This window comes from Aedes aegypti, chromosome 3 (genome assembly GCF_002204515.2).
Source record: "Aedes aegypti strain LVP_AGWG chromosome 3, AaegL5.0 Primary Assembly, whole genome shotgun sequence".
Lineage (NCBI taxonomy): Eukaryota > Metazoa > Arthropoda > Insecta > Diptera > Culicidae > Aedes > Aedes aegypti.
Window position 1 is genome coordinate 227108694 of NC_035109.1, and position 26650 is coordinate 227135343.

Genomic DNA, 26650 nt, shown 5'->3' on the forward strand with positions numbered 1-26650 from the left:
GGAACCTGTCGGGGTAGATTCTTTTTCCGACCCGTAATCGGTTTTACGCTTTAGTTGTGCGAAGGAACTGCAGAAATACGGACTAGCGTTGTTAAGTCAAGTAATTAGAACGAGCAAATTTTAAGTGTGAATACAGTTTAATTTATCATTCAAAACCATTCACTCACATTAGTAAAGCTTACTCAAATCATAATAACAAAAGTTTATCCGAGTATTTGCAATAGATTTATGACGCGCTAAAATTGTGAAATTTCATTAAGAACTTATCTTTGTTCAGATAGATTAAACTGATAATGAAAATCCCTTTCGATACGAGTTGACTGAGTTTCGGTTTGCATTTCTAAAAGCCAAATTTAATTCGCATTTTGTAGGTTAAAAAGTGTGAGTTGCCAATAAATGACCGTCATCACTGCTCAAGGACCATCTACCGCTAATGTCCTTACACAAGCAGCAGGAACCACGAACGGTGCAAAGTTCGTTCTACTACTATGGAAGAACTTCCTGCTCCATTGGCGGAGCAAGATCTCTTCTATGGTAGAGATATTTATTCCGCCATTCTTCATGCTTCTTCTGGTAGGCCTCCGAAGCCTAACAGAAGTAAAGATCAATTCTTATGAATCGATATACGATCCGTTGGATGTAACCAACTTTACTGGAATTAGGTAAGCACATGTCGAGATTCCCAAGATAGCGATTCGGTTTGTGATGACTCATTTTTTTTATTCCCTCGACACAGAAATAACCTAGTGGTTCCCTTTGCACCTGTGATAGCTTACACACCGAATACGACGTTTCTTCATGAGTTGATGCAGCCTGTAGCAGAATGGACCGGACTAAGTTTGGAAACCTTTTCTACAGCTAACGAAATGCAATACTTTCTAATGGCTTCGAATTCCTTCGTTGGTGTTCAATTCGACGATCGTTATGCGGAACTAACCAATCTTCCACAAAAACTGAATTACACGCTGCGTTTTCCCGGTGAGCTCCGAGCACAGTTTGGAATAACTCACACTTGGCGTACGTTTTCGCGCTTTTCGTCACGACCTGATGGAGGCGCTCGGTTCTACACGTACGACGATGGTGGACCTAGTCCTGGCTATTTCCGCGAGGGATTCCTTAGCATTCAGCATTTTATTTTCAAATCGTTTGTGGACAAAGTAAAAGTGTTGAATGAAGATGTACCAGATGTGATAGTGCAACGATTTCCATACCCACCGTTTATGGACGATAGCTTTCCATCCAGTTTGACAACGTTCTTGCCCATATCAGTGATGCTGGCATTTATCTATCCGTGTATCAGTATAGTGAAGTCAATAATTTTTGAAAAGGAAAAACAAATTAAAGAAGCTATGAAAATAATGGGACTAAGTAACTGGATTCTGTGGTGCTCATGGTTTGTGAAGTGTTTATTTTTTATCGTAGTATCAATATCGTTGGTGGTCTTGTTTCTTAAAGTGCCTTGGTACACTACTCCCAACGTTTCCGTACTCACGCACTCAGACTGGGGTGTGATATGGCTGTTTTTCTTTATCTATGGAATCGCGATTATTACGTTTTCTTTCATGCTGAGTACACTGTTTTCGAAGGCAAATTCTGGAGGAGCTGTGGCTGCGATAATTTGGTTTTTGGCGTTCGCTCCATTCGCTGTTATGGATCAGGATTATGGAAGTCTCACTAAATCTGACAAATTAGCGGCATCGCTTTTATTGAATACGGCTATTGGATTCGGATTGCGATTGATAGGAGTCTATGAAGGAACTACCGAAGGAATGCAGTGGTCAACGTTGTTCCATGATAGTGACGTCGATGATATAACTCTCGGCATGATTATGCTAATGCTGTTGGCCGACGCTGTCATATACTTGCTGATCGCTTTGTATATAGAACAAGTATTTCCTGGAGACTTTGGATTAGCGCAACCTTGGTATTTTCCATTTTCGAAACGGTTCTGGCTGGGAGAATCTCCGATGAAAGGTAAGGATGTTAACCATATGCAGCAAGATATACGAAATGACAATTTGAACAGCCCATGTTCTACACTCAAGAGAAACAATTTTCAATGTGTCAGGAACATAGAAATTCAGTGAGGATTATGTTTCCATATATGATAAAGATTCCGTTAAATCACATCAAGCGTTTTTTTTTTCAAAAGCGAGTTTTTTAAAACAGTTTTTTTTAAATTCTTCATTAGTATCATTCTAAACATTACATTCATTTCTTATATCTAGGTATTCTGTGTTTGAAAACACTATCATTCTAATTTGATAAAACTAAATTACTTAAAACATGAATTTTGTTAACAACATTTACATTAATATTTTTATTCGACATTTGTTCCAATGCTTCAACATTGGATATTCTATGTAACTCATAGTAGGTACAGTCGAATACTTTTTCTATGTCTAGAAGAGGAAGACCGGTAGAATAAACGCAAAAAATGTGCGGTAAAAACTACCATTGTAGGGGGTTAACTTAAGCGCTCGCACATCGGCAATTTTCAGCAGACCAAAAATGCGCTTGATTTTATCATGTCTGTGGTCGAAATCAGATTGATGGTAATGATTTCTGTCAAATGTACCAGTAATGTAGTGGGATGTACTATAAACATAGTTATTTGTTTTGAAATTCCATGGTAATTTTAGGAATGAACACAGTTAGCTAAAATAGTATTTTTTACCACAGAATGTTTAGCCTTCAGATTTGTTGGAACATATCAAATCTATCACACGTAAAAGTTGGTAGGTTGACGAATGTCCATGACGGAATCCAAACTGTTCATTGACAAAAATTGAATTTTCGTTGATGTGGGCCATCATTCTGTTCAAAATTACCTTTTCAAAAAGGTTACTGATGGAGGAAAACAAACTGATTGGACGATAGCTAGAAGCTTCTGCAAGATTTTTGTCTGGTTTTAAAATTGGTACAACCTTAGCATTTTTCCATTTGTCAGGAAAATATGAACAGTTATATAAGAACTAAACTAAACTAAGAATGATAAGCTACTTCCTGGAAGTTTTTTTTGAGGAGAATGTAAAAAATTCCATCATCGCCAGGAGCTTTGATAGTTTTCAATAATATTTCTCACTTCTTCTAAATCAGTTTCCTAGGAATTGTCGAAAACGTTCTCTTGATTGAGAATACGTTCGAAGTCCGAAGTACCTTGATTTTCAATTGGACTAGTAAGTCCTAAATTGATATTGTGCGTGTTTTCAAACTGCATAGCAAGTTTTTGAGCTTTTTTGCAATTAGTTAGTAGTAATTCGGTTTCCTCTTTCAATGCCGGTATTGGCTTCTGAGGTTTTTTTCAAAATATTAGATAATTTCCAAAAGGGCCAGGCTCCAATTGATAAATTTTATTTTTAAAAGTTTTGTTCCTTAATTGTGAAAAACGATTCTTGATTTATTTCTGCAAATCCTGCCATATAACTTTCATAGCAGGATCGCGAGTGCGTTGAAATTACCTTCTCTTCACGTTTTTAAGACGGATCAAGAGTTTAAGATCATCGTGTATAATCACGGATTCAAATTTTACTTCACATTTTGGAATTGCAATGCTCCTGGCTTCAACAATGGAATTTGTTAAAGTTTGAAAAGCATTGTCAATACAGGTTGGACTCGATTATCCGGAGTATCGAGTTTTTTTTTCACTCCGGATAATCAAATCTTCCGGATAATCGAATCAATAAGAAAAAAATGAATTCTTGTGTAGAAGAACTTAAGTTTTATCTTATTCCGTTGTTTTATTTATATGATGTTTTGGCGTAGCCAGAAATTATTTCTAGGAACAGTAGGGGTCTTTACAAAAAAAAAACAATATTTGACCAGCATACACAAAAAACACTTTTTCAAACCCCTTTTTCTTAAATACTTTCAAAACTGCAAAACTATTCATATTGTATATTGCAGAGGCGCGTCCACGTTCGAAACCATGGGTAGGACAAACGTTGACAAATATTTTGTGCACAGTGAAGCTAAGAAAAGTTTGAACCCAATGGAATCTTAGGCTGGAAATAGAAAGTTACTATATTTGTGGGGCTCAAACGCAAAGAAGTGTGACATTTTTTTTTGTTTTTGCGTTGAAAATAAAAACAAAATCTACTGTTTTCAATCTTTCAAACGATATTTTTTCCGAGCGATTTTTCCTAGCAACAGTAAGAACATTATTCTTATAATAAAAAAATGCTAAAAAAGTTCAAAGTAGATTTTTTCAAAATTAGGTTTTTGTCCCTGACACCCCTTTGCTTCTAATCCCCTAATTTTCATGCCAGTCGTTACTACAAGACTAAGAATGCGCTTTCAGGGTATCTACCCATTTACAGAATTGAAATTCCTTGTTATTTCCAGTTTTTTCCAGGTTGAATACAAATATAATCCTGAAAGGAACAGACTTTTCTCTAAGAATATTTCTAACACTTTTTTTGAATTCCTTGTGGCATTACGATTAGTATTACTGCTCGTTTCACTGTAGTTTTCTTTCACATTTTACTCCGAAGATCTCTTCAGGGGGTTGTTCAGTGATTTCTTATGAACTTTGTAAGTAATTCTTTTTAGAATTTCGTTTAAGATACATTTAAGAATTTAATTTGGAATTTTTCTATGGATAGCCACATAAATTACTACAGAGATTTCCTCAGGAATCCACCCACAGATCGTTTCAGAAATTGTTCAAGGTCCCAATTTCTCCATATATGTGTCCATTGATTTACCTATGTGTTCCTCCAAAATTCTCGTAATTCTTTCAGAAATTCTTCCAAATTGGTTAGAAAATATCGATATCGAGTAATGGAACATCGACCCATGGAGGTTTCACTGTAGTTTACCTGGTGTGGAACATTGAAAGAATTTTTTTAAGAAATGTCTGAACCGTAGCAATAATATTTTAATAAAATGCTGTAGCGAAATTTCTGGAGAATCTCAAGGTCGAATCCCAAAGGAATTCTTGGAAAATTTTATAATAGATTTCATCGAATAATGAGCAGAATTTTTTGAGCAATTTCGGGGAGTGATCCTGGACGACTTTCTAAATTAAACCTTATTAAAAAGTCTGGAATAAATGAAACAATCGGCATATGAATTATTGTAGGGTTTCTTTGAAAAATGCCGAAACATTTTTTTTTTAACTTTGGAATAAGCCTTTGTGACCAACTGGAGTAAACGGTGAAAGAATCAGTGGAAACACATCTGGAAGAATTGGTGAACTCGCCAAGGGCGAAAACCCACAGAAATAAAGATAAACAATTATAATTATACATGTAGAGAAAAAATGTTTAGTATATTTTATGAGTACATTACTGGAGGTAAAAGCGTTGGTGGGCTCTGATTTGCCAAAAAAAAAAAAGTTAAGAGAAATTGGTTCCGAATACTTACGGTTAAAGGAGTTTCTTGTACGACCTTTATCGAGTTTGTTTGTATATTGAACAGGTCATAGGTCTGTTGATCTTTGTTTTTTATTGTTGAATCATGAGTAGGACAAATCATTGACTGTCCTACCCAGCTATTTTTGTGCGTAGTACATGCCCTACCTGTCCTACCCACTTCCCGCGCCACTGGTATATTGCAATAACAAATCATTTCAGATTTATGCATAAAAATTGAAAAACAATAACATCAAAAAACAAATTCCAGATAATCTAGTCTAAAATTCCGGATAATCGAGACACCGGATAATCGAGTCCGACTTGTTTTGTTTGTAAGAAATGTTAACATCAAGATTAGAGTCAATATATGTATATTCCAGTCGGCTCGAAAATAGTTGAAAGTGAGCTGATGGGGTTGAGAATCGCTTCATGGGATATTTGAAATGTAATAGGGACATGATCAAAATCAAAACCAGCATGAGTAACTAATTTGCTACAAAGATGCCTAGAGTCGGTTAAGACCAAATCAATCGTAGGATTTTTAGAAGAGGAAAAATATGTAGGGCTATCAGGGTATTGAAATGAGAAATATCCTGAAGAGCACTCATCAAATAAAATTCTGCCGTTGGAATTTCTATGAGAATTATTCCATGACCGATGTTTGGCAAGACAAATTTAAACAAACGTTCAGTTTTGTCGTCATAAGTAAAAAAATGTGCCTATCCTCTTCAAGATGTTTGAGAAGAAGTTTGCGATCTTTAAGTGTTTCCGGCAAAACGTGGCAGTCTACTTTTTTTGCGATTTGGAAGGAGACCTTGATTCCCCTAATAAGTTCAAGATCTCCTGCCTAAATCTCCCAAATTCGGAACATCTGACCACGATAGGCGGCACTATTTGCTTCCTTACTTGAATCAAAGAAGACTGTTTCGATCTGGTGTTCGAAAATTGGTCTAGAGCATCATACTGATTGCCCATTTCGATGCAATTATCAACATTATCCATTTCACTCTTGGATGAAAACGCGCATTCCAGAGAAATGTCCTTTCTTCCATTCTTGCCACGTTTAGTGACGGTTTTAAATCCCCATTTTTTAGAAGAAAGTTTTGAACTCAGAGATTCATCCTTCCTTTTGTTTGTAGTTGCAACCATGTTAGTGAATAAATGAAAGAAGACGAGACTTTCTAAGAGGTTTTTCCCAAGAAGGTGTCCAAGAAGGATTACCACCGAAGGCACGGGTCCAAACAAAAATCGTAAACGGATCAATTGTAGAAAAATAATACTGAGAAGTACTGTTTTTGTAGGGTCAAGAAATTTCCTACAGAGAACCCCATTTGAAATGATATTCTTCTCAACTGCGTACGTAGTGGAAAAAGTACCGTGTTAATTCTGAAATCGGTGTAAATAAGAAAAAAAAAGCCGTGTTAATTCCAAAATCCGTGGAAATAAGTAAAAAAACCATGATAATTCCGAATTTCGTGCAAAAAAAAGTACCGTGTAAATTACGAAAGGCGTGTAAAAAAAACCGTGTAAAAATAAAACGTGCAAAAAAAAACGTGTAAAAAAAACTTTAGTGTAATAATGCAAAATGGCCACTTTGGCAAAGCGAACACTTGGTTAACCTTTCAGTCGTCGCGTGATTTTCGATCACCAGAGCCACCACGCTGAAGCTGTGTTCGCCAAGCGAGGTTTTCCTACCATTGTTGTACACAATACAACAGCGTGACGACTGAAATGTTAATAACTATGGAAGTGCTCCTAGAACTAGGGACGTTACGATACTTCCGATATCCGGAATATCGATATTTTGCTTTCGATATTCGATATTTTGGTATCGATATTTTCTATTCGATTTATCGGTAATATCGATATTTCCTTCCGATATATCGTACATTAAAACAGTCAGTGACAAAAGTTAGAAACTGAAGGCTGTTTTCCCATACAAAATGCCCAAGTTTGGAGATCTGTATCTTAGCTTCTGGTAGTCCGAATTGGGTAAAATTTAGATGGCGAACTACAAATAACCTGAGGTAATATGTATACTGATATTGTTAAATTTTAGACATTTTCCAAAGAGTTTCAGAGGGTTGTTCAAAGGAAAAAGTAAGTAACCAAGAGATTTTTTAATTTAGTTCAAAAATGATAGGTTGGTTGGATTGTTCGGCAAAGTTGTTCAGTTTCAAAAGTTACACAAACTTACAGAATACCACACCAACCAACTTACCGCTTTTCGATAAAATCGAAAAAATCTATTGGTTACTTTTATGTTTGAACAACCCTCTGAAACTCTTTGGAAAAGGTCTGAAATTGAATGATCTCAGTATGTACAAAATTTGAGATTATTTGTAGTTCGTCCTCCAAATTTTATCCAATTCGGACTACCAAAGCTGAGATTCAGATCTCCAAACATGGACTATGGAAAAATAGTATTTGTTTACTTACTTATGTCACTAATTTTATATGGTAAACAATTGTGGTACAGTCCTAGACGGCTGTATGAAGGTTCCCGTCCGTTACCATAAACAAAGATTTGGGACAAATCTGCCTCTTAGACGAAATTGACGCATCTTCTGGCAGTCGAAAATTGTCGTGGCCACATCCTTGCGAAAGCTAAGAGATAGGAAATAATAATTGACTGAACACTTATTTTGGAAAACACTGGTAGGATTTTCTCTATATGAGGTACAGTGGGGGAAGTGTATCAGTGGGGTAAGTGGATCATTTGTCAATATAAAACCTAAACACTTGGATATGTTGAATGTTTTCGCACCATTGCTTCGTTTTAGGTTATATTCTTACGCCCTCACTGATACTATTGCAAAACTGGTACTACACGTACACTAACACAAGCAAACTTGTTCGCTGTAAAAAGTAATTAATTTGAAAATTGTTTTCCATCAATCAAAAATCCATTGTATCTCTGTCTAAAATCAAATTCTATTATTTTTTTCGACACATGGTGAGCATTTCAGTTCTAATTGAATGAATCACAATGAAAAATATGTCATTTTTATGAATAAATACAAATATATTGGACATGGTACACTTACCCCTACTTTTTAGTGGGGTGGGGTAAGTGGATCAAGAACAATTATCATTTATTGGCAGACTGCTTAAAAAAGTTTTAATAAGCTTCAATACCCGCAAATGTTGTTTTCCTTTATTTTGTTCCATTCCCAGCTTGAATTTGTTAAATTGGCCATAGAAAATTTGAATTAATCCACCTAAAAGTTTTTTTAACCTTTCTGGTATAAAAAAAATATAAAAAGAATAATAATTTCAAAATTCACACGAAACTTTTCGTGGTTTATCTAAGCTGAGTTGAAAAGAGCAAAATATACTAATTTTCCAATCGAAAGCATAGTCTCATACATGATTTGACCATATAAATTGTTTTAGACAGATGATACACATATATTCATAAATAAAACAGAAGGATTTCAGTTTGTTATTCAAAAGTGACTGTAACTAATATTTTTAAACCAAGAGTGCTTTTTGAAAATATCGTTAGGAATAATCCTACAATGCTTCTGTATAACTTATGCGTATAAATGGATGAATTTTCTCCAAACTTTTCTTTGTTTTTTTTGTTTTTTTTTGTTCTAATTAGTATGAACTAGTATATACATACTTTTTATTATATTTTGATTAAATAAAGATACTTTTTAATTTTAAAGTAATAAAATGTAACATTACTAGCACTACTAACAAGTGCGAGGGTAATATCATTCTTAATAATCATAATCATACTACATTTGTTTCGAGAACAGATTTTTTTTAATGGTGATCCACTTACCCCACCATGGTGCAGCAAGTGGATCATTTGGCGCAAATTTTTAAGTTTCTCATTCTCAAAACATAACAATCAGAAAAATCAAAATAAATGACGATTTGAAGTATAATAGTCCCTTATTTGTTATCCACAGAAAAAAGTTTGAGTTAAACTATTCACGTTAGCTGTACATAACAATGAAGTTAACTATTGATTTTTCTGTATCCACTTACCCCACGGTACCTTATATTATTATTTGTTTTGTATTGAAAATAGCAATAATCTTGAATTTTTCTCCATTTAAATATCCCAAGTAACAATTTTAGTTTTACGAATTACACCCAGGGTGCTATAAATAAACGCCCATAAAACCACGGTCAAGGTACTTTTGTCTTCATCGTGTTCCCCAGTGAGATTTACTGTGAAATGTGATGAAAAAGAAGCAAAATTGCGTGTACCCCTTCTGAAAGTGCTATATTTCTAGTTATTTAGCATTTGCTTAAATAAATCGCCAAGTGATGAATTAAACACATTCAGCAGTTCTTGTTTTGTTTGGGCAGTAATTGTGCTTTAAATTATACTTCATCAATTCAAACATCATACCATCGCATCTTTTGATCAAATTAATGAAGATAATTCGATTCGAAAATAGTTAAATTGTGCCAACCGGAGTGAAATTAATATGGCGGAACCATAATTGATAGTTATGATCGACAAATGCTGTTTTGTCATCATAAATACACAAATGAGAGCACAATGTTATGATTCGGCATTTGTGCATGTAAAATTGCCTTAATAAATGCTGATTGAATATGATTCAGCTTTTTTTCACTTTTTATGGTAGCCAAGCAGCATTCAACGAAGTTTGACAGTTTGAGCGTGTTGTTATGAAGAATATACGCAAAGTCAATGAAAATGGGTTTTAGTTTTGTATTTTTCCATGAGCATTAAGTGTTTTTGAGTATTTACGCAACGTAGATTATCATTATGTTGGTGTAGTGATTAATAAATTCGCAATGCTAATGGTGTAATCGCATCTTGAGAGCCCAAAACTGATCTAAGAGTAAAAGATAATGTAAGTTCTCAAGATACAATTTTAAGTCAATCAGTTTGAAAGCAGCTTTTATGGCAACAAGATTTCTTATATCAATCTTTTATCATTGCCGTTACAAATAAGTGTCATTCAGCCACTACAAGCAGTTTCAATGCGGTGTTATATGCTGCAATGAAGCTGGTTTTGCAGCCACAAATTTAGATTTTATATTTTGCCTCCAAAAGGTTTTGAAAACAACTAAGAGCTGACTTACAAAATATCATCTTCTAGCATCGTTAAATTATTATTATTATATTTTAGCTTTATTAAGGAGATTTTCAGCCCTATGCTGGTTCATCTCCGTAGCAGCATCGTTAAATGTCGCCTCTAGCTACTACAGCACTCATGTCATAAAACATTAATAAATCCACACGAATGCCTAATTGCTGTGGAATTGTTACTTAAGATATCATATGATATTCCGATATATCGATATTTTGAATCAATATATCGGTGGTATCGATACTTTGATTCGATAATCGTATCGAATCAAATATCGATACTTTGCAATATCGGAACGTCCCTACTTAGAACACTAAATTAAGAGCTTGGGTTGGGGCGTAATGTCAAGAGTATGAACGACGCTGTAACTGCTGCTCATCTTTTGAGTTTGGTTGTACACATCCCGACTAGACGCAAGAAACATGTTTAGAACAGAATGTGTTTCCCTGATATGATTTTTTTATATCACCGGTTGTTATAAATCATGTACCGTTAGTAGTTAAAATAACAAAAATTCTAACAAAATTTGCACCAAATTAAACTAAAATATAACAAACCCTGTTATAATTATATCAAAATTATTACAGAATGTGTTGCAAGGATGTTACAAATTAACAAAATTATTGCAAACTATGTTACAGTTTATGACATCAGATGTTATTTGCAACAAACTTAAAAAATGGATGTCAAAAATATAACAAATGTTGTTATAAATGTGTTACTAATAATATAACAAGTTGAGAACAAAGCCATCTTGATAACAAAATTTTATCAACATCTGTTATTTTTAACAGCTCCTGATAGGAATGTGCTATAATTTTGTTATGTGGTTCTGGTCGGGATATTATTAGAAAATTTTTCATCAGAGATTATCCCTTCTTTATATTGAAGGTTGTTCTTTAGTGGGCTTCGTGGCCTTGCGGTTAGCGGCGTCAGTCGTCTATGCGTATTGTGCCACGGGGTGTGGGTTCGATTCCCGCTCCAGTCGGTGAAAACTTTTCGTCAAACGAAAAATTCATCACTGGGCTACTGGGTGTTTCGTGTTGTCAGTTGCCTAATGTTAGTGATCGTTCAGTTTGTGCAGCCTATGTGCTGAAGACGGGGTGAATTGTATTTTCTTTTTTTTATAGTTATACTGTCGACTAAATTATTACTAATAGTGCTGCTAATGTTTTAAACAGAAAATGTTTCTTATTTTATAACCAAACTGTTCTTTTGAGACATACTAATGTCACTATTGCTCTTAAAACTTTCATCATACATTTTCCCTTCTTTGAATCATACCCAGACAACCAGAAGTCGCATAGCAGTATTCAAACAAAGTCGTTTATTTGTACAAACTGCATCACTCCCGCACTACATGGTGGATGAAATCGTTCGATCGATGAGTTTCCTCAAATAAAACGCTATTTTATGAGTTCATATGTACATTCTGTTTCGTCCCGTATACTTTTACAATGTAAGTCGGGTCAATCCGTAGCAGCTATCAAATAAACTTTGTTATCATAAATTAAGTCGCATAAGAGTACATACTAATTCGCAAGAAAATCTGCATACTCGCATTGCATGTTGTGTTTCATCATATAAAATATGAACGTATATCGCCTCCACTTTTGCACGTATAAGGCACTTTCGCGACATCTTATACGTGAAACTTTGCACATATAAGCGTCGCATAACGCAAAAGGTGATTTGGTTATACGTACATTCTGGTTGTCTGGGTAGGCTATTCTTTATACTTGTACGGTCAATTTAATGACTGTAACAAAGGGACCTTCTTCCAAAAATATGCTGTTGAGGATTCTTGCAGTTATAATAGTCATTGGAATTGTAGATGTAAATATTGCTGTGTGCGTTTGAAATGCAAATTTCAAATGCAGGAACACCAAACGCGGTAAGATTTTTAACAAGGAAGGCGATGTCAAAGTTTGATTTACTTTGCTGTGTTGGCGGCAGGCATTGCAATCTCATCTGATGAATAAGATCATCTTCGGATAAAGGAAAGATATTATCTTTAATCCAAGAGCGCTCTGGAATGATATCATCTTTCAATCCTGAGCATTAAAAGATAATCTTGACAGCTGCTTGGTGGTTTGGCCCAAATTACCTTCCTAACTAACTGTTCTTATTATGCTTCATTTTCCTTTTCATTTCCTTTACAGAATTAACAACGTATGCCTGGACAGCAGTTTTGGAAAATATCGTCGTGTTCGGAAATCAAGAGTGGCAAAAAATAGTCTTAGAATAATGAACAATTGTGGTCAGCCTTTGACTTTTCAAGCAGCGAAAACTGAAATTTCTGGAATTTATAGTTTGAACAACAATGTCAGACTTGCATTATTGTTCTTGTAAAATAATAGTATTTCAGAGAATAAAAGGCATAATGTTTTGGCATAGAGTTACTATGGAGGTTCTCTTGAATTTGTTTTTCTGAATACCTACTATTTAATTAGATTAACGAATGCCCACATATAAGCGGTTTCTTCACCACCGCTTAGGCCTTAAACCTAGTTTGACCATATGAGAAAAGCTGTTTTGTGGCGTAAGCTGAGGTTAAGAAATCGGCCCTTAGTGATTGGTTGAGTTTTGAGTTGTTCAATAATCAGGGAAATCCAGACTGTATGACATTTGTATCACGAACAGTTTGTTTACTTATCTTGCCATATATAGCGCACTTCACCTACGTGGTGTCCTTGTGGGATGGTTTCGCGTTAATGAAAATTCGTAGCTTACGTCAATTTAGTTAAACAGCTATCAAACATAATTTTCGTTTCAGTGGATATTGGAGTAAACGCATTGTAATTGTTATCGGTAAGAACCATGTTTGAAATAATTGACCAGATTCCTTAATGCCACGGTTGTTCAGGGTACGTGAGCTAATGCGAGTCGTACATGGGGAAAGCTGAAGGTACATGCTTTATGAATAAATCACAAATATCAAAGTGCAATTATGAAGATGAATTGAAATAAAAAACATGCAATTCTTCATGTTATCAACTAAAGATATTTTTATTGATTCCAGCAACTGTATTACTTCATGTCATCACAATTTTATTTTTACTTCCGTCTTTTCTACAGAGGTGAAATGTAGCAAACCCTAAAAAGTTAATTAAGATGAAAACGAGATCTCATTTTAATAAGTATTCCTCACTAACCTTAGTTGTGATTGAAGGGTTCCGCTATAGCTAAGCATTTGCCCGGTTAGCCATTTCACTATCAATCCCTTGTCAAAAGTGTGTATTCATACAAAGTGTGTGCGTTTTCGCCAAGTAAATCAAATGCGTGGATTGCTGAGTTCAAGATGATCATCTGAGCATGAGATACTGAAAGAAAATCTATCACAGAGCTCTATGATGATATCTCACAATTCGATCCATATCATGCTCAGATGATCGAAAGATGGGATGAAATGCAATGCCTGGTTGGCGGTGATATAGATCGTGGTTGCTAAGTATCCTTTGGTTACTCTGTGTTACCGCGTTTGAAGCCCAGTTCGGCTGGATTTGCACGTCAAACGCAAACAGCAATATTTCCATAAAAAATGCTACTAATGAATACTATGCTATGTTTAATTTGAGCATGTCTGTTAAATTAACTTTGAAATCACTTTGAAAAGTAACAAAACTCATCGAATTTCACATATTTTAAAGGTGCTTTCAGTGTGGCTGACCAAATTTTTTGAAAATCATCGGAAATTGTTGACAGAAGAGGTAAAGGAACTGCTTTTACCACATTAAATTGATGAGCAAACACGGAGTGGGAATGTAGCGCCTTTATTGGCGTCACACTACCAGAATATTATTGTTGAAGATAATTTCACCTATCATAACACGAATTTTTGACTTGTCCCTAGATTAAAGTGACCAGACGTCCCGCGTTTCGCGGAACAGCGCAATTTTCAAATTGATGTTAGAGCGTCAAATCTTTTTTTTGACTGAAAATAGCATTTAGATCATGTATTAGGCCTAAAATGATTGTAGAATACATATCCAATACGGAAAATGTTTGATTGGGAACGAGATCTGACAGGGCGTCCCGCGTTTCGCGGGACATATATGGTCGCTTTACCCTAGACTAAAGTGACCAGACGTCCCGGATTGTGCGGGACAGTCCCGGGTTTGAGCAACCTGTCCCGCATCACCAAGCGTCCCGGAAAATGTCCCGGATTGTAGAGATAGCCAAAAATAACGGAATTTATACTTGAAATATGAACAATGTAATGTTATTCATTGTTATATGGACATTCAATATTAACATCCACATACTGGTCGGCTTTCTCCATGGTCCAAGAAGATTCTAATCGGGATCTTAACAAGACATTGTTCTTATTCCTACAAAATTTATGTAAAATATTGGCAAAATATTATTGGCATTCTAACATAATTCTCTTTACAATAAAAAATTGTTGCAACTAGGGTAAAAGCGCCGGTTTTGGCCAGCCTAAGAGAAAATGTCAATAAAAAATAAATGGGAAGCCGTATTTATACTACAAATATGTCAAATGCAAGCTTTCAATCCATATTATGTGTGTAAAATATCAAAACTGAGCTAAAACCATTTTTTCGCTTTCAAAATCCCGTTGGTCAATATAGGCCAACGGAACCAGTTTCGGCCAGAGATTTAACTTCAGTTCCTAAATTGGCCAATTGCATTGATTTCTCATGAGAGTGGCCAAATTAGGAGTGCCCTGGCCAAATTAGGTGTATGAAACTTAAAATTATAAAGAAAATGAATTGTTTTTCTTACGTTTTGAATCAATTTGGACGAGTAAATGAATGTAGCTCTATCATATGAATGTGATCTACTGAACACAAATGAAACCTTTTGGCTGATTGGCTATGTAAAATGGTGTATAATCCACTATGGCTACAACTGGCGTATGACCAAAACCAGTGCTTCTACCCTATTTATTTTCTGATCCAAATTTATAGAATCCACAAATTTTCCTATAAACCGGAATCCAAACAAAATTCAAGTAAAAATTATAAATTCCAGATTGTTCACGCTTAGAAACTTTTATAACATTTCAGTCGAAGTCTTGTCAAAATACTTTTTATTATATTTTGACTAATGATTTGGTTCACAATGTTCTCATGCAAGTGTTAAGAAACCTCTCTTGATTCTGTACAGAATCTTCCAATATTTTGAATTTATTCTGTTCTAAAAATGTTTTCTCAATTTCTGGTATAAAAATGAATGGAATCAGTTCTGAAATCTTAGGATTATGCTAAGCAAAAGTACCTGAAACAAATTAAGAATCGGTGTAGATTTAGATTCTTTCTTGGATTACATATATTTCACAAACTTCCAAGGATTTTGATTGCAACTCCTTAACAATTCTGGATCGAAAATATCACCGTGATTCAGAACTAAACTTATACTTATTTTGTCATCATTTATCTGCACAATATTCTCAACAAACAATTTTGCTGAATAAGAACTTTACAAACCTCTATTAAGCTGATTTCAGTTTAATAAATTATTGTTCAGTAACAAATGTTACTTGGGTTTAAAAGAACAGGTTTTGGAAATCTCACAACAATACTAGAAAACACATGTAAATTTTTGAGCAATAGTAATAGTGCAAACTAGTAAAATAACTGTTAAATTAAAAATTTCATAGAAATAACCCGAGGAATCTATAATTTTTGCTCGAAAATTTTATTTTTTATCATTTTCAACACAAACAATAAGAAATTGTGTACTTTTTAATATTCCTTACACTTATTTTCAAAAGTTTACCATTTTTGTCCCGCATTGAGGCCAAACATATCTGGTCACTTTAGACTGTTGTTTTCAAGTAAATCTTCCATATTATAATTAGTAATTATAATGCAAATGATTGCATTATAATTACTAATTATAATATGGAAGATTTACCTTGTTTAGACTTAACCCAATTATGTAAGAGAAATATAATAAAAAATGTCAAACTAATCAAACTAAACATCTATAGAAATAAATAACACTTGCACATCGCAAATATAAATGGATACTTACGAAAATGGATTGAACTGGGCTTTAGAATGATAACAATGACCATGATTACAATCTTGCGACAATGGATTCATTGTAAAATTTCATAAAACCGGAAATAGTAATTTATAAGCAACCAATTAACCCACCCTCTCGTAATGCTTTTTGTAAGAATTTTCAGCAAATTTGGCCATTAAGGATAAATCCCTAAAGTGTTCTAGTACCAGAGAATGGTGGAATATTATTGTTTTTTAAGCTAGAGTAGTAAAGGATACTAATTTGTTCATAAAAGCAAGGATTTTTATTATGCGAAATATAATGCTTAACTATGATGAACAATTTTTCTTAGGAGTTTGGGGAAAAGTTATTTAGTATTTCAACCGAAAGCATTGAATAAGATTTTATATTTTCATAATATTGTAGAATAATAGTTGAACGATGCACAGAAAACCGATGAAGATTTTATGAATAGATAAAAAGGATACAGCATAAACAAGGTGTCCACTTTATAAAATGAACAGTCCTTAGTAATGACTCAGAGAATTCCTTCAGAGTTTATTATAATTATTTTTTTCAGAAATTTTTCTAATACATGGGATTTCTACAAGAATTATTCAAAAGCTTTTCTTCTGATCATTTTGCCATCAGGTAGTTTAATTTTATACACACCTTAGTAATTCCTGCGAAAAATATTTAGAAGTTCTTTGAGAAACTCATTTAGAGATTATGTCAAAAATTTATCGAAGGAGTGTATCATAGGTTGCAACACAGCATTTATCGGTGATTTCCAAAGAAACTGTAGAATAAGTTTCTTCAATGATGCGTCCTACAAATGTAAAATATTGATAAGACATGATTGGGCGTAAACTAACTTTTTGATTAATAATATTGTTAAATGCATTTTGTGCGTCATTATTTGGATAAATTTGTCGGTAAATGATCTCACTCTTACGCCTGAACATTAAACTAAGCTTGAAATTCAAAATTTGAATTGAAATATTCTTGTATTCTAGAAAAAAAAAAATGATTTAATGTATCTCTCGCATACTTTTGTTTTCCTATTTTCAGAATCAATAGAAAGCGAACCCAACTCTGTTGACGAAAACATTGAGGATGATCCGAAAGGACGCCCGGTGCGCATCCGAATCAAATCGTTGCGCAAAGTGTACTCCAACAAAAAGGTAGCTGTCGAGGGATTGACTTTCAATTTGTTCGAAGGTCACATCACTGCGTTGTTGGGACACAACGGTGCGGGTAAAACAACCACCATGTCGATGCTTACCGGTATGAAGCGGCCAACGTCAGGAACGGCGGAAATTTGGGGCTATGATATTCGACATGAAATGCAAAGCATAAGAAATTCGCTGGGATATTGTCCTCAGCACAATATTCTATTCGATCAGCTCACAGTCCGGGAGCATTTGTATTTCTACGGGAGATTGAAAGGATTATCGAAGACACAAGTCGAATATGAAATTGAAAAATATATAAAGTCGTTGGAGCTGGTTGATAAAACCAATGTGCAGGCCTCGAGTCTGTCTGGGGGTATGCAGAGGAAGTTGTGTGTTGGAATCGCTCTTTGTGCGGGATCGAAGGTTGTTCTTTGTGACGAGCCAACTTCTGGAATGGACCCTGCAGCAAGAAGAGCTTTGTGGGATTTATTGATAGCTGAAAAAAGTCGACGCACTTTGATACTGTCAACACATTTTATGGATGAAGCGGATATGCTAGGTGATAGAATTGCCATCATGGCCGATGGTAAATTAAAAGCGGTTGGTTCCTCATTTTTCTTGAAAAAGAAGTACGGCGTTGGATATCGATTGATTTGTGTTAAATCGCCAGAGTGTAACGTAGATGTAGTAACCGAATTACTCCGAAATCATATCATGGATATATCGGTGGAGTCGAATATTGGATCTGAGCTATCGTACTTGCTTCATGAAGAACATTCACATAGATTCCAACCAATGCTGGAAGAACTTGAGAATAATTGCGATGCATTGAATATACTGGATTTTGGAATTTCCTTGACAACTTTAGAGGAAGTGTTCATGAAGGTTGGATCAGATTCAACACACATTAGTGATGCGGTGAGCATGTCAAGTCTGTTAACTAGCTCAACTGATGTAGAAACGAATTCCAGTGTAGGAGATTACGAGTTACTCGAGGGATTCCGACTATTCCTGTGTCAGATAAAAGCATTATTCTTGAAGAAGATATATCAAACGTATCGCAACTGGTTCTTGCTGTTGGTGCAAATTGGCATTCCCATCTTGTTTGTATCAGTTACTATTGCTGTAGTTCGAGCCTGGGTTGGATCACGTGATATGCCACTTCGAGTACTATCTATCAGGACCCACAATCCATCGGTAACGCTCGTGCAAGTGGATCCGCAGGAACAGCGATCCGGGTTAACAAAAATGTAAGTACTCCATAAAAAATGTGTATCTATATAATTCATATTTTTCACCCACCTGAACAGAGTATTGGAAAATTACTTAAACCATCTTCGCTGGACGGAAGGCCTGGTTATAAGTTTGATAAAGAAATTCATTATTGAAATATTTTTACTACTCGCAAATGAGAACCTCATTGTGGTGAACCGATTATACGTAATCGGTGCTAGCATTCTCAATGACAACTACACGGCATGGTTTAACAATGAGGCACTTCATTCTCCTGCGATCTCGTTAGCCACTATGCACAATGCACTGCTGCGTACTTTTGCAAACTCGACAACATATCGGATTGACGTTGCGAATCATCCACTTCCCTTCACGGACGAAACAAGAGTAAGTATTGTTTTGAAATCATTGTAAAATTGCACTAAATATGGTCAAATCCAAATTTGTTATCTTATTGCGTTCAAATAAGTTTACGTCCCATTTTAATCGCATTTGTCTTCAGCTTTGCTAGAAATAGCAACAAAGCAGATAAATATGAACAAAAAACGCTTGTCTCGGTAGGTTTGAGCGTAGAGTCCAAGCGATCCTTTAAGCATTTAGGGTTAATGATTTGTAACAAACCCAGGTTCACTTCTTCTTCTTCTTGCTATTACGTCCCCACTAGGACAGAGCCTGCTTATCAGCTTAGTGTTCTCATGAGCACTTCCACAGTTATTAACTGGAAGCTTTCATTGCCAAAGTTGCCATTTGTCGCATTCGTATATCGTGTGGCAGGTACGATGATACTCTATGCCCAGGTAAGTCAAGGAAATTTCCCTTACGAAAAAATCCTGGACCGACCGGGAATTGAGGACGTTGAATATGTCTGTAAAAACTATTGCGGCGCTTACTGAGATGATAAATGTCCCTGTGGTTGTTCAACTGTTGCATTGGCTGAGGATTCAGTTTACGCGTTCGGCGTGAGGTGGGGTTAAACGACAAAATAATATTCAAAAGCCGCTCAGTTTCCGGTTCTGGGACGAACTTGGATGAGCCCTCGAAACGCCATATGCTACTGAGAATTGGTGTTTTCCAAAAACATGTCCAATTCATGTTTCTGAACGTTTTCGAAAATTTCGGATATTGCTTCATGTAATTTGATGGTGCCCAACGTTTTCAATACTGGGGCTATTCCAGCTAGGAAGTCGTCTACTGGATGGGGTTCCTTGGTAGAGCTTTCCAAATACTTCAAGAGCTTGACATATGTAGAACCTTTTTCGTCCTTGCTAGTTCATGCGCAGTTATGTAGTAAACTTTTCTCCGACGATGTTTTCCTTGATGTAGTTGCATTCTGTGCATTGGGTACATCCGCCATTACTGATTCTAAAACATGTAAGATTCCAAATCATTATTTGGGTGATTCATTTCGGTTCCCGTCGGTTTCAGATTATTGCAAAGCTCCCATCATTCAGATTATTGCAAAGCTCCCATCTCCCAAACTTCAGAAGTGTGGAAACGTTTTTTTGTATTTTTGCCTCTGGCGGGCTAGTAATGACAATCACAATGGTCGGAAAAAAATTAAGTATGGCTAAACTCGATGAAATAAGTAATCTGAATATGCCAAATAGCTTTTATTGCTTGAAAAAGGGTTATTCACAATTATAAAAAAGTTTTTTTTAATTAAAAATCTGGGTTGAAAACACCTTTTTTTTGTATTTGACCGATTTTGATCAAAATGTGTACGAACAATGATTAAATATATTTTAAATGAACTTTGTATGAAAAATATCTTTTAAATACATATATGTAAAATATTGAATTATTCAAAGAGCTCCAATTTGCAAATTAGCAAATTTCTGCAAAAAAAACATTAAACGTTTTTTGTAAAAAAAGTTAAACGTTTTTAGAGATCATAACAATATGATACATGAGGTGTATTTTAAAATGATAAAGAACATAAAAAATCTCAAAAAAGTTTTTGGTAGTTTTGACCGCTCCTTTATCTGGAGCCCAACCATTGTGCTGTATTCATAAGGAAGGGAAATATTTGTTAAAAAAAAAAAAACAAAATTGAAATATAAACACCACAAAGGAGTCTAAGGGGTCTATTTTGTAAGTCGAGCAGATTCGTGTGACTCGTCTGTAATCACTGTCGATCAAAGTAAGCATGCATATTTCAGATGTCACCCGTCGACTTCCATAGTAATCTAGTCACATAGAGTGACAACAGTCGAAAAACTCGAGTGACAGAGCCGTGTCGAACAAATTTTTTGGTCGACGGTGACTCCAGTCGAGTCATTTTGATCGACTCGACTTATAAAATAGGGCCCTAAATAACGGTGAACACGCAGCTGTTCAGCAAGACTATATTGAGGTTTATGGGTCCGAATTCTTCGAGCGGCAAAAGGCATTGATTGCATCAAAAATTTCCTTGACTTCCCTGGGCACAGAGGCACATGTAAAAGTATGGTAAACTGACAAGGACAGCTCTCAGTCAATAAAAAGCATATTTTACCTATTAAAAGCCTAAAAAATGTGTTACAAGTGGATGGGTTGGTGTCGAAAATGGACATTTTTGGCGTTATGAATGAACCCTAGATCTGCGTAACTGAGCTGAGGAAGCACTGACCCGAAAAAAGAAGATGAAAATAGATTCCAACAGGATATTTCGAGAAAATAGCTGATATAAGAGAGAAGGGAAAGTATATGATGATAATTTTACCGATGAATTTTACGCATCATTCTATTTTGTAAATCGAGTGGATTCATGTGACTCGTCTGTAGTCATTGTCGATCAAAGTAAGCATACATATTTCAGATGTCACTCGTCAACTCCCATAGTAATCCAGTCACATAGAGTGACAACTGTCGATAAACTTGAGTGACAGAGCCGAGTCGAGCAACATTTTTGGTCGACAGTGACTTCAGTCGAGTCGTTTTTGGTCGACTCGGCTTATAAAACAGGGCTCTAAGGGGCCTATTTTATAAATCGAGCAGATTCATGTGACTCGTCTGTATTCATTGTCGATCAAAGTAAGCATGCATATTTCAGATGTCACCCGTCGACTCCCATAGTAATCCAGTCACATAGAGTGACAACTGTCGAAAAACTCGAGTGACAGAGCTGAGTCGAGCGAATTTTTCGGTCGACAGTGACTCCAGTCGAGTCATTTTGATCGACTCGACTTATAAAATAGACCCCTAAGTTGACACAAAGACGCATACATGAATGGTCAATCTGTCATAACAGTATGGTCAACATTTTTTGTCCACTGAACAAAATACTGCACAGTATCTTTACTGTTCGCGGTAATGGCTCATTCGGGGTAGTGGCGTTCGGGGTAATGACATATTCGGGGTAATGGCTTTCGGATTAGTGACCCATTTTGGGTAGTAGTGTTTGGGATAATGAAATGGAACCCACCCTGGTTTAATATGATTCTGGATTATGGAATTCAAGGTAATGGTATATGTGGTACTCGTTGACTTGACAGCATGAATAAAAATGCAATCTATAAAAAGCACGGCCTGCTCAGTGTAATCCTTTCTTCGACAAAACATGGGCTTTTGATCTAACTAAGGAACTTTTATTTATTAAAACTCACATATTGCGCTAAATACTGGTATGAAGACTGCTATAATTAAACCTTTTTATTGGAAATTGGCCTCAAATGTGTTGTTTTTTCTACTTCTTTACAGATTGCTCGCCATTCAATCCCCTTCGTGACTCTTCAATAATATCTGAATTGATTTGTCTTGAGAATGAATGACTATTTAAGAAGCGCTTTCTGATTTGTTATACATTTCTATTTTACAATTCGTTACTACATTAAATTTTTATATTTTTACACAATGGATCTGTTTCGTCTATTTTTTCCTTGAGATTTAATTTTCTTTGTTTTTTTTAAGTCGATTAATCTGATTTACTATGACTTACCCAACTAACAATTTAAAGGAATAAGAGTTGAACAAACCGCTGATAAACATATTTCAGCTGAATGAACTGTTATTTAAATACTTATGTTTTTTGGGTTATCCCTGTGAAGTGAGCTTCCGATTTTACCGCTGGACTGATCGCGTCACTTGCTCTTGCGTGGGCGTGTGATGAACACTTGTTTGGCGTATAACGCGATTATCGAATTATATCGTGAATCCGATTAGGCGTGATTATATCATGGATTGTATCACCAACCACTGGTGACTCCCAGATCTTTACCTTATCCCACTAACCCAATATCTATTCCATGACAACTGTGGAGATGCAGAGGTGATCTCGGTCTCTAATAACTACGGTTGTCGAACTAACATTACTTCCCTTTCCCGATGACCGTAAGGACGCGCCCGGCGCCGTTATTGACTTTTAAAATTTGAGCTCTTGATTTGTGCACATTGAAGAATGGTAAGCTAACCCCAAGCCTCATTCATTAAATCTTTGTGCAATTTCGATCGTTCTGGGTTTTCACCGTTGAGGCGTCTCCCTACCATTAGGCGAGACATTTTTCTTGCCTTCTCCAGTCAGATTTTCATTCGTCGTTAAGGCGTCTCCCTATTTTCAGGCGAGATTTTTCATATCCCTCATACCTGTTCCGATCAGATGTTATCCGTCGGAAATTCAAGTAAATATTCTATATTTACCCTTGATGAGTTGAGATTCAACTTGAAATCCGTTCTTATCTTGAATCCGATGCAGTTTCTCTACGGTAAGTTCTTGCTCGTCGCCAATATGGTACTAGTTGACTTGACAGCTTGAATAAAAATGCACTCTATAAAAAGCACGGCCTGTTCAGTGTAATGCAAAACTACCACAGCATATTTAATAATAAAATCCAGAGGATGCGTGGAGTTGCTGTGATTGCAGTGCCAAGAGTCAGCTGCAGAGAGTTAGTTCTGTAGACGTTGATCGTTTATAAAAATATTTTAGTCGGATAGATGGGGCTGTTTGTCGAGGCTACTTTTGCTATATGTGTTCAAAAAATTCCCGTCGTGATTTCTTGGACCGCGTTCACAATATTTGGTAACCTTTTAAGAACGTTTAAAACGCTATGGGTACCAAGATGAACCTTGGTGTTCTCTTTTTTTACATAGATTTCTCGCACTTCTAGCAAAAGCTAGAAACATTTACCATCTACGGCTGTCTTGGCGCCGATTGGGATTTGGCTCTGTGGTTCTCATTCGTATGTCTTCTATAACTACTCCGATTCACTTGAGTTGCTGGGAAAGAGGAAAAAAGGGGAAAAAACTCAATCACACCACATATAATCGGCTTTTGGAAAGAAGTCTATGTGTCCCCCGGAACTAGTGTTCTCTATTTACCCCTCATAAACTCTTCAGAGTACCTAGAAACCTTCCGGGCACGCCAGTAAATATCTAAAATCTTTTGAATATCTTAAAGGGATGTTTAAGAATCCTCTAGTCTAGAAACCTTTAACGATACTCTCGGAGATTAATCATAATAGCATTGTTTATATTAATATTTATGGTAATATTTTAGAAAAAAAAAAATGTTGCAAACACAATTCTAAAGGAAAACTTTGTTTTATGTACTTTTCTCTATTCTTGGATTAATCAGTGATCATTTTCAATTAAATATCTGATTCGTATTTGTCACAATATATTGCTCATATATTTCTAAAGTTTACTAATTCTAAATCATTTGATCATTGCAGGTGCAAATGAGCAGAGCCCACAACAATCTAGGCTTCCAATTGGCTTACAACACGGGCTTCGGTATGGCCTTCGTATCTGGATTTTACGTGATATTCTACATTCGCGAACGAGTGACCAAAGCCAAGCTGCTACAGTTCGTCAGCGGAGTTAATCGTTTTGCATACTGGTTTACTGGCTTCATTTGGGACTACTTCACATATTCCATCGTTTGCCTGTTCATTATAGCCACTGTTGCCTGTTTCCAGGAGCCAGGGTTCAGCACAGGAGAAGAAGTGTTCCGGTTATATGCAATTCTTTTGGTCATCGGCCTTCCAGCGCTGCCACTAACCTACATTACAACACTTTATTACACAATACCGTCTTCTGCATTTATACGCGTCAGTGTTGCATTTATCGTCACTGGAACGGCGCTGTTCATATTCGTATTTTTATTGGGCACAGACATGTTCCAGCTAGACGATCTTGCTGAAACGTTATCAACGGTGTTCCTTATATTCCCACATTTCACTCTATGCGACGCCATCGTTAATTTAAGTCGCATGTCGTTAACGATGAACATGTGCGAAGCGCCAAGACCTCCAGGGGTAACACCTTTGCCAGTTTGTGGTGAAGATCTGCATTATGTGCAGTGGGATCGCCCTGGAATCGGTCGACACTTGTACTACAGCTTAGTAATGACTGCGGTATACTTCGGTTTATTATTTTTACTAGACTTTGCAGTATTAAAAGTACTGATTCAGAAAACGAGAGAGTGGTATTATAGAGGACAATACAAACTGGAGGAAAATAATCATGAGTTGGATTCAGATGTTCAAGCAGAAAAAGAGCGAATGGAAGCGATGACTGATGCGCAAAAGAAGGATACTAATTTGGTTGCTCATAACATGACAAAGTACTACAATCGTTTCTTAGCCGTTAACAAGCTGAGTGTAGGAATCAACAGGTAATATTGATTATGAGAGCGTATCATAGCGCTATCCTTTCGCCAATAATGATGTTCGATTCACATTTCAGCTATGAATGCTTCGGTTTGCTTGGGGCGAATGGGGCTGGAAAAACTACAACCTTCAAAATGCTGTCCGGTGATGAAAGCATTTCATTCGGCAACGCCTGGATCAAAGGCCACAGTCTGAAGACAAATTTGAAAAAGGTTCACAAGCACATCGGTTATTGCCCTCAGTTCGATGCGCTAATAGAAGACCTTACCGGGCGGGAAACGTTAAAACTGTTCTCACTGCTACGGGGTGTACCGAATGATACGATCCCTCAGATAACGCTATTTCTGGCGAAAGAGTTCGGTTTCGTGAAACATTTGGATAAGCAGGTAAAAGCCTACAGTGGAGGAAACAAGCGAAAGTTAAGCACGGCATTGGCTTTACTCGGAAATCCATCGGTTATTTATCTGGATGAGCCAACGTCAGGGATGGATCCTGGGGCAAAGAGAAATTTGTGGAATGGAGTTTGTCGTGTGCGAGACAGTGGAAAGACTATCATTTTAACATCACACAGCATGGAGGAATGTGAGGCACTGTGCACACGACTAGCCATTATGGTGAACGGAGAGTTTAAGTGCATTGGGTCAACGCAACATTTGAAAAACAAGTTTTCCCAAGGATTTGTGTTGATTATCAAAGCAAAACGAGTTGAAGCAAACCCAAAGGCCAAAGAAGGATCGGAGTCTCATGTGACTGATCTACAGAAGATTAAGGACTTTGTTACAGTTAACTTTTCCAACACACAGCTAAAGTAAGTACATTTAAACATCTTATTGAATCGATTCTAATTAATTTTGAAAATACAATGATTCACAGGGAGGAGTACCAGGATTTGCTCACATACTACATCCACTCGCAGGATTTGAAATGGTCACAAATATTTGGTTTGATGGAGAACTGCAAACGAACACTCAATGTGGAAGATTATTCGATTGGTCAAACTAGTCTAGAGCAGGTATTTCTTCTATTCACAAAGTTTCAAAGAGAGGAATAGACGACGGGCAATGTATTTAGATAGTGCGATATCGAATATTGTTAACGTTTTAAATAGTTTAATATTAAGACTTATTGTTAGGTATTTATTTACACGAGCTAGAGAGCACACCGGGAAAGAACGAACGAAGCGTTTATTATTAAGCGTTGTCGGAATAGCTGAAAATTAGAAGAACAATTAATGGTACTCTTTA

The 26650-nt window shown here is 36.0% G+C and overlaps 1 protein-coding gene across 1 annotated transcript; it reads left to right on the forward strand.

The window, feature by feature from the left end:
- LOC5572988 (ATP-binding cassette sub-family A member 1) lies at positions 1 to 26650 on the forward strand. Its single transcript, XM_001654265.2, has 8 exons — positions 1 to 100; positions 372 to 662; positions 737 to 1974; positions 17486 to 18839; positions 18900 to 19209; positions 24468 to 25411; positions 25483 to 26214; positions 26280 to 26650. The coding sequence occupies exons 2-8, from the start codon at positions 397 to 399 to the stop codon at positions 26455 to 26457; spliced, it is 5022 nt and encodes a 1673-aa protein (XP_001654315.1). The 5' UTR covers positions 1 to 100; positions 372 to 396; the 3' UTR covers positions 26458 to 26650.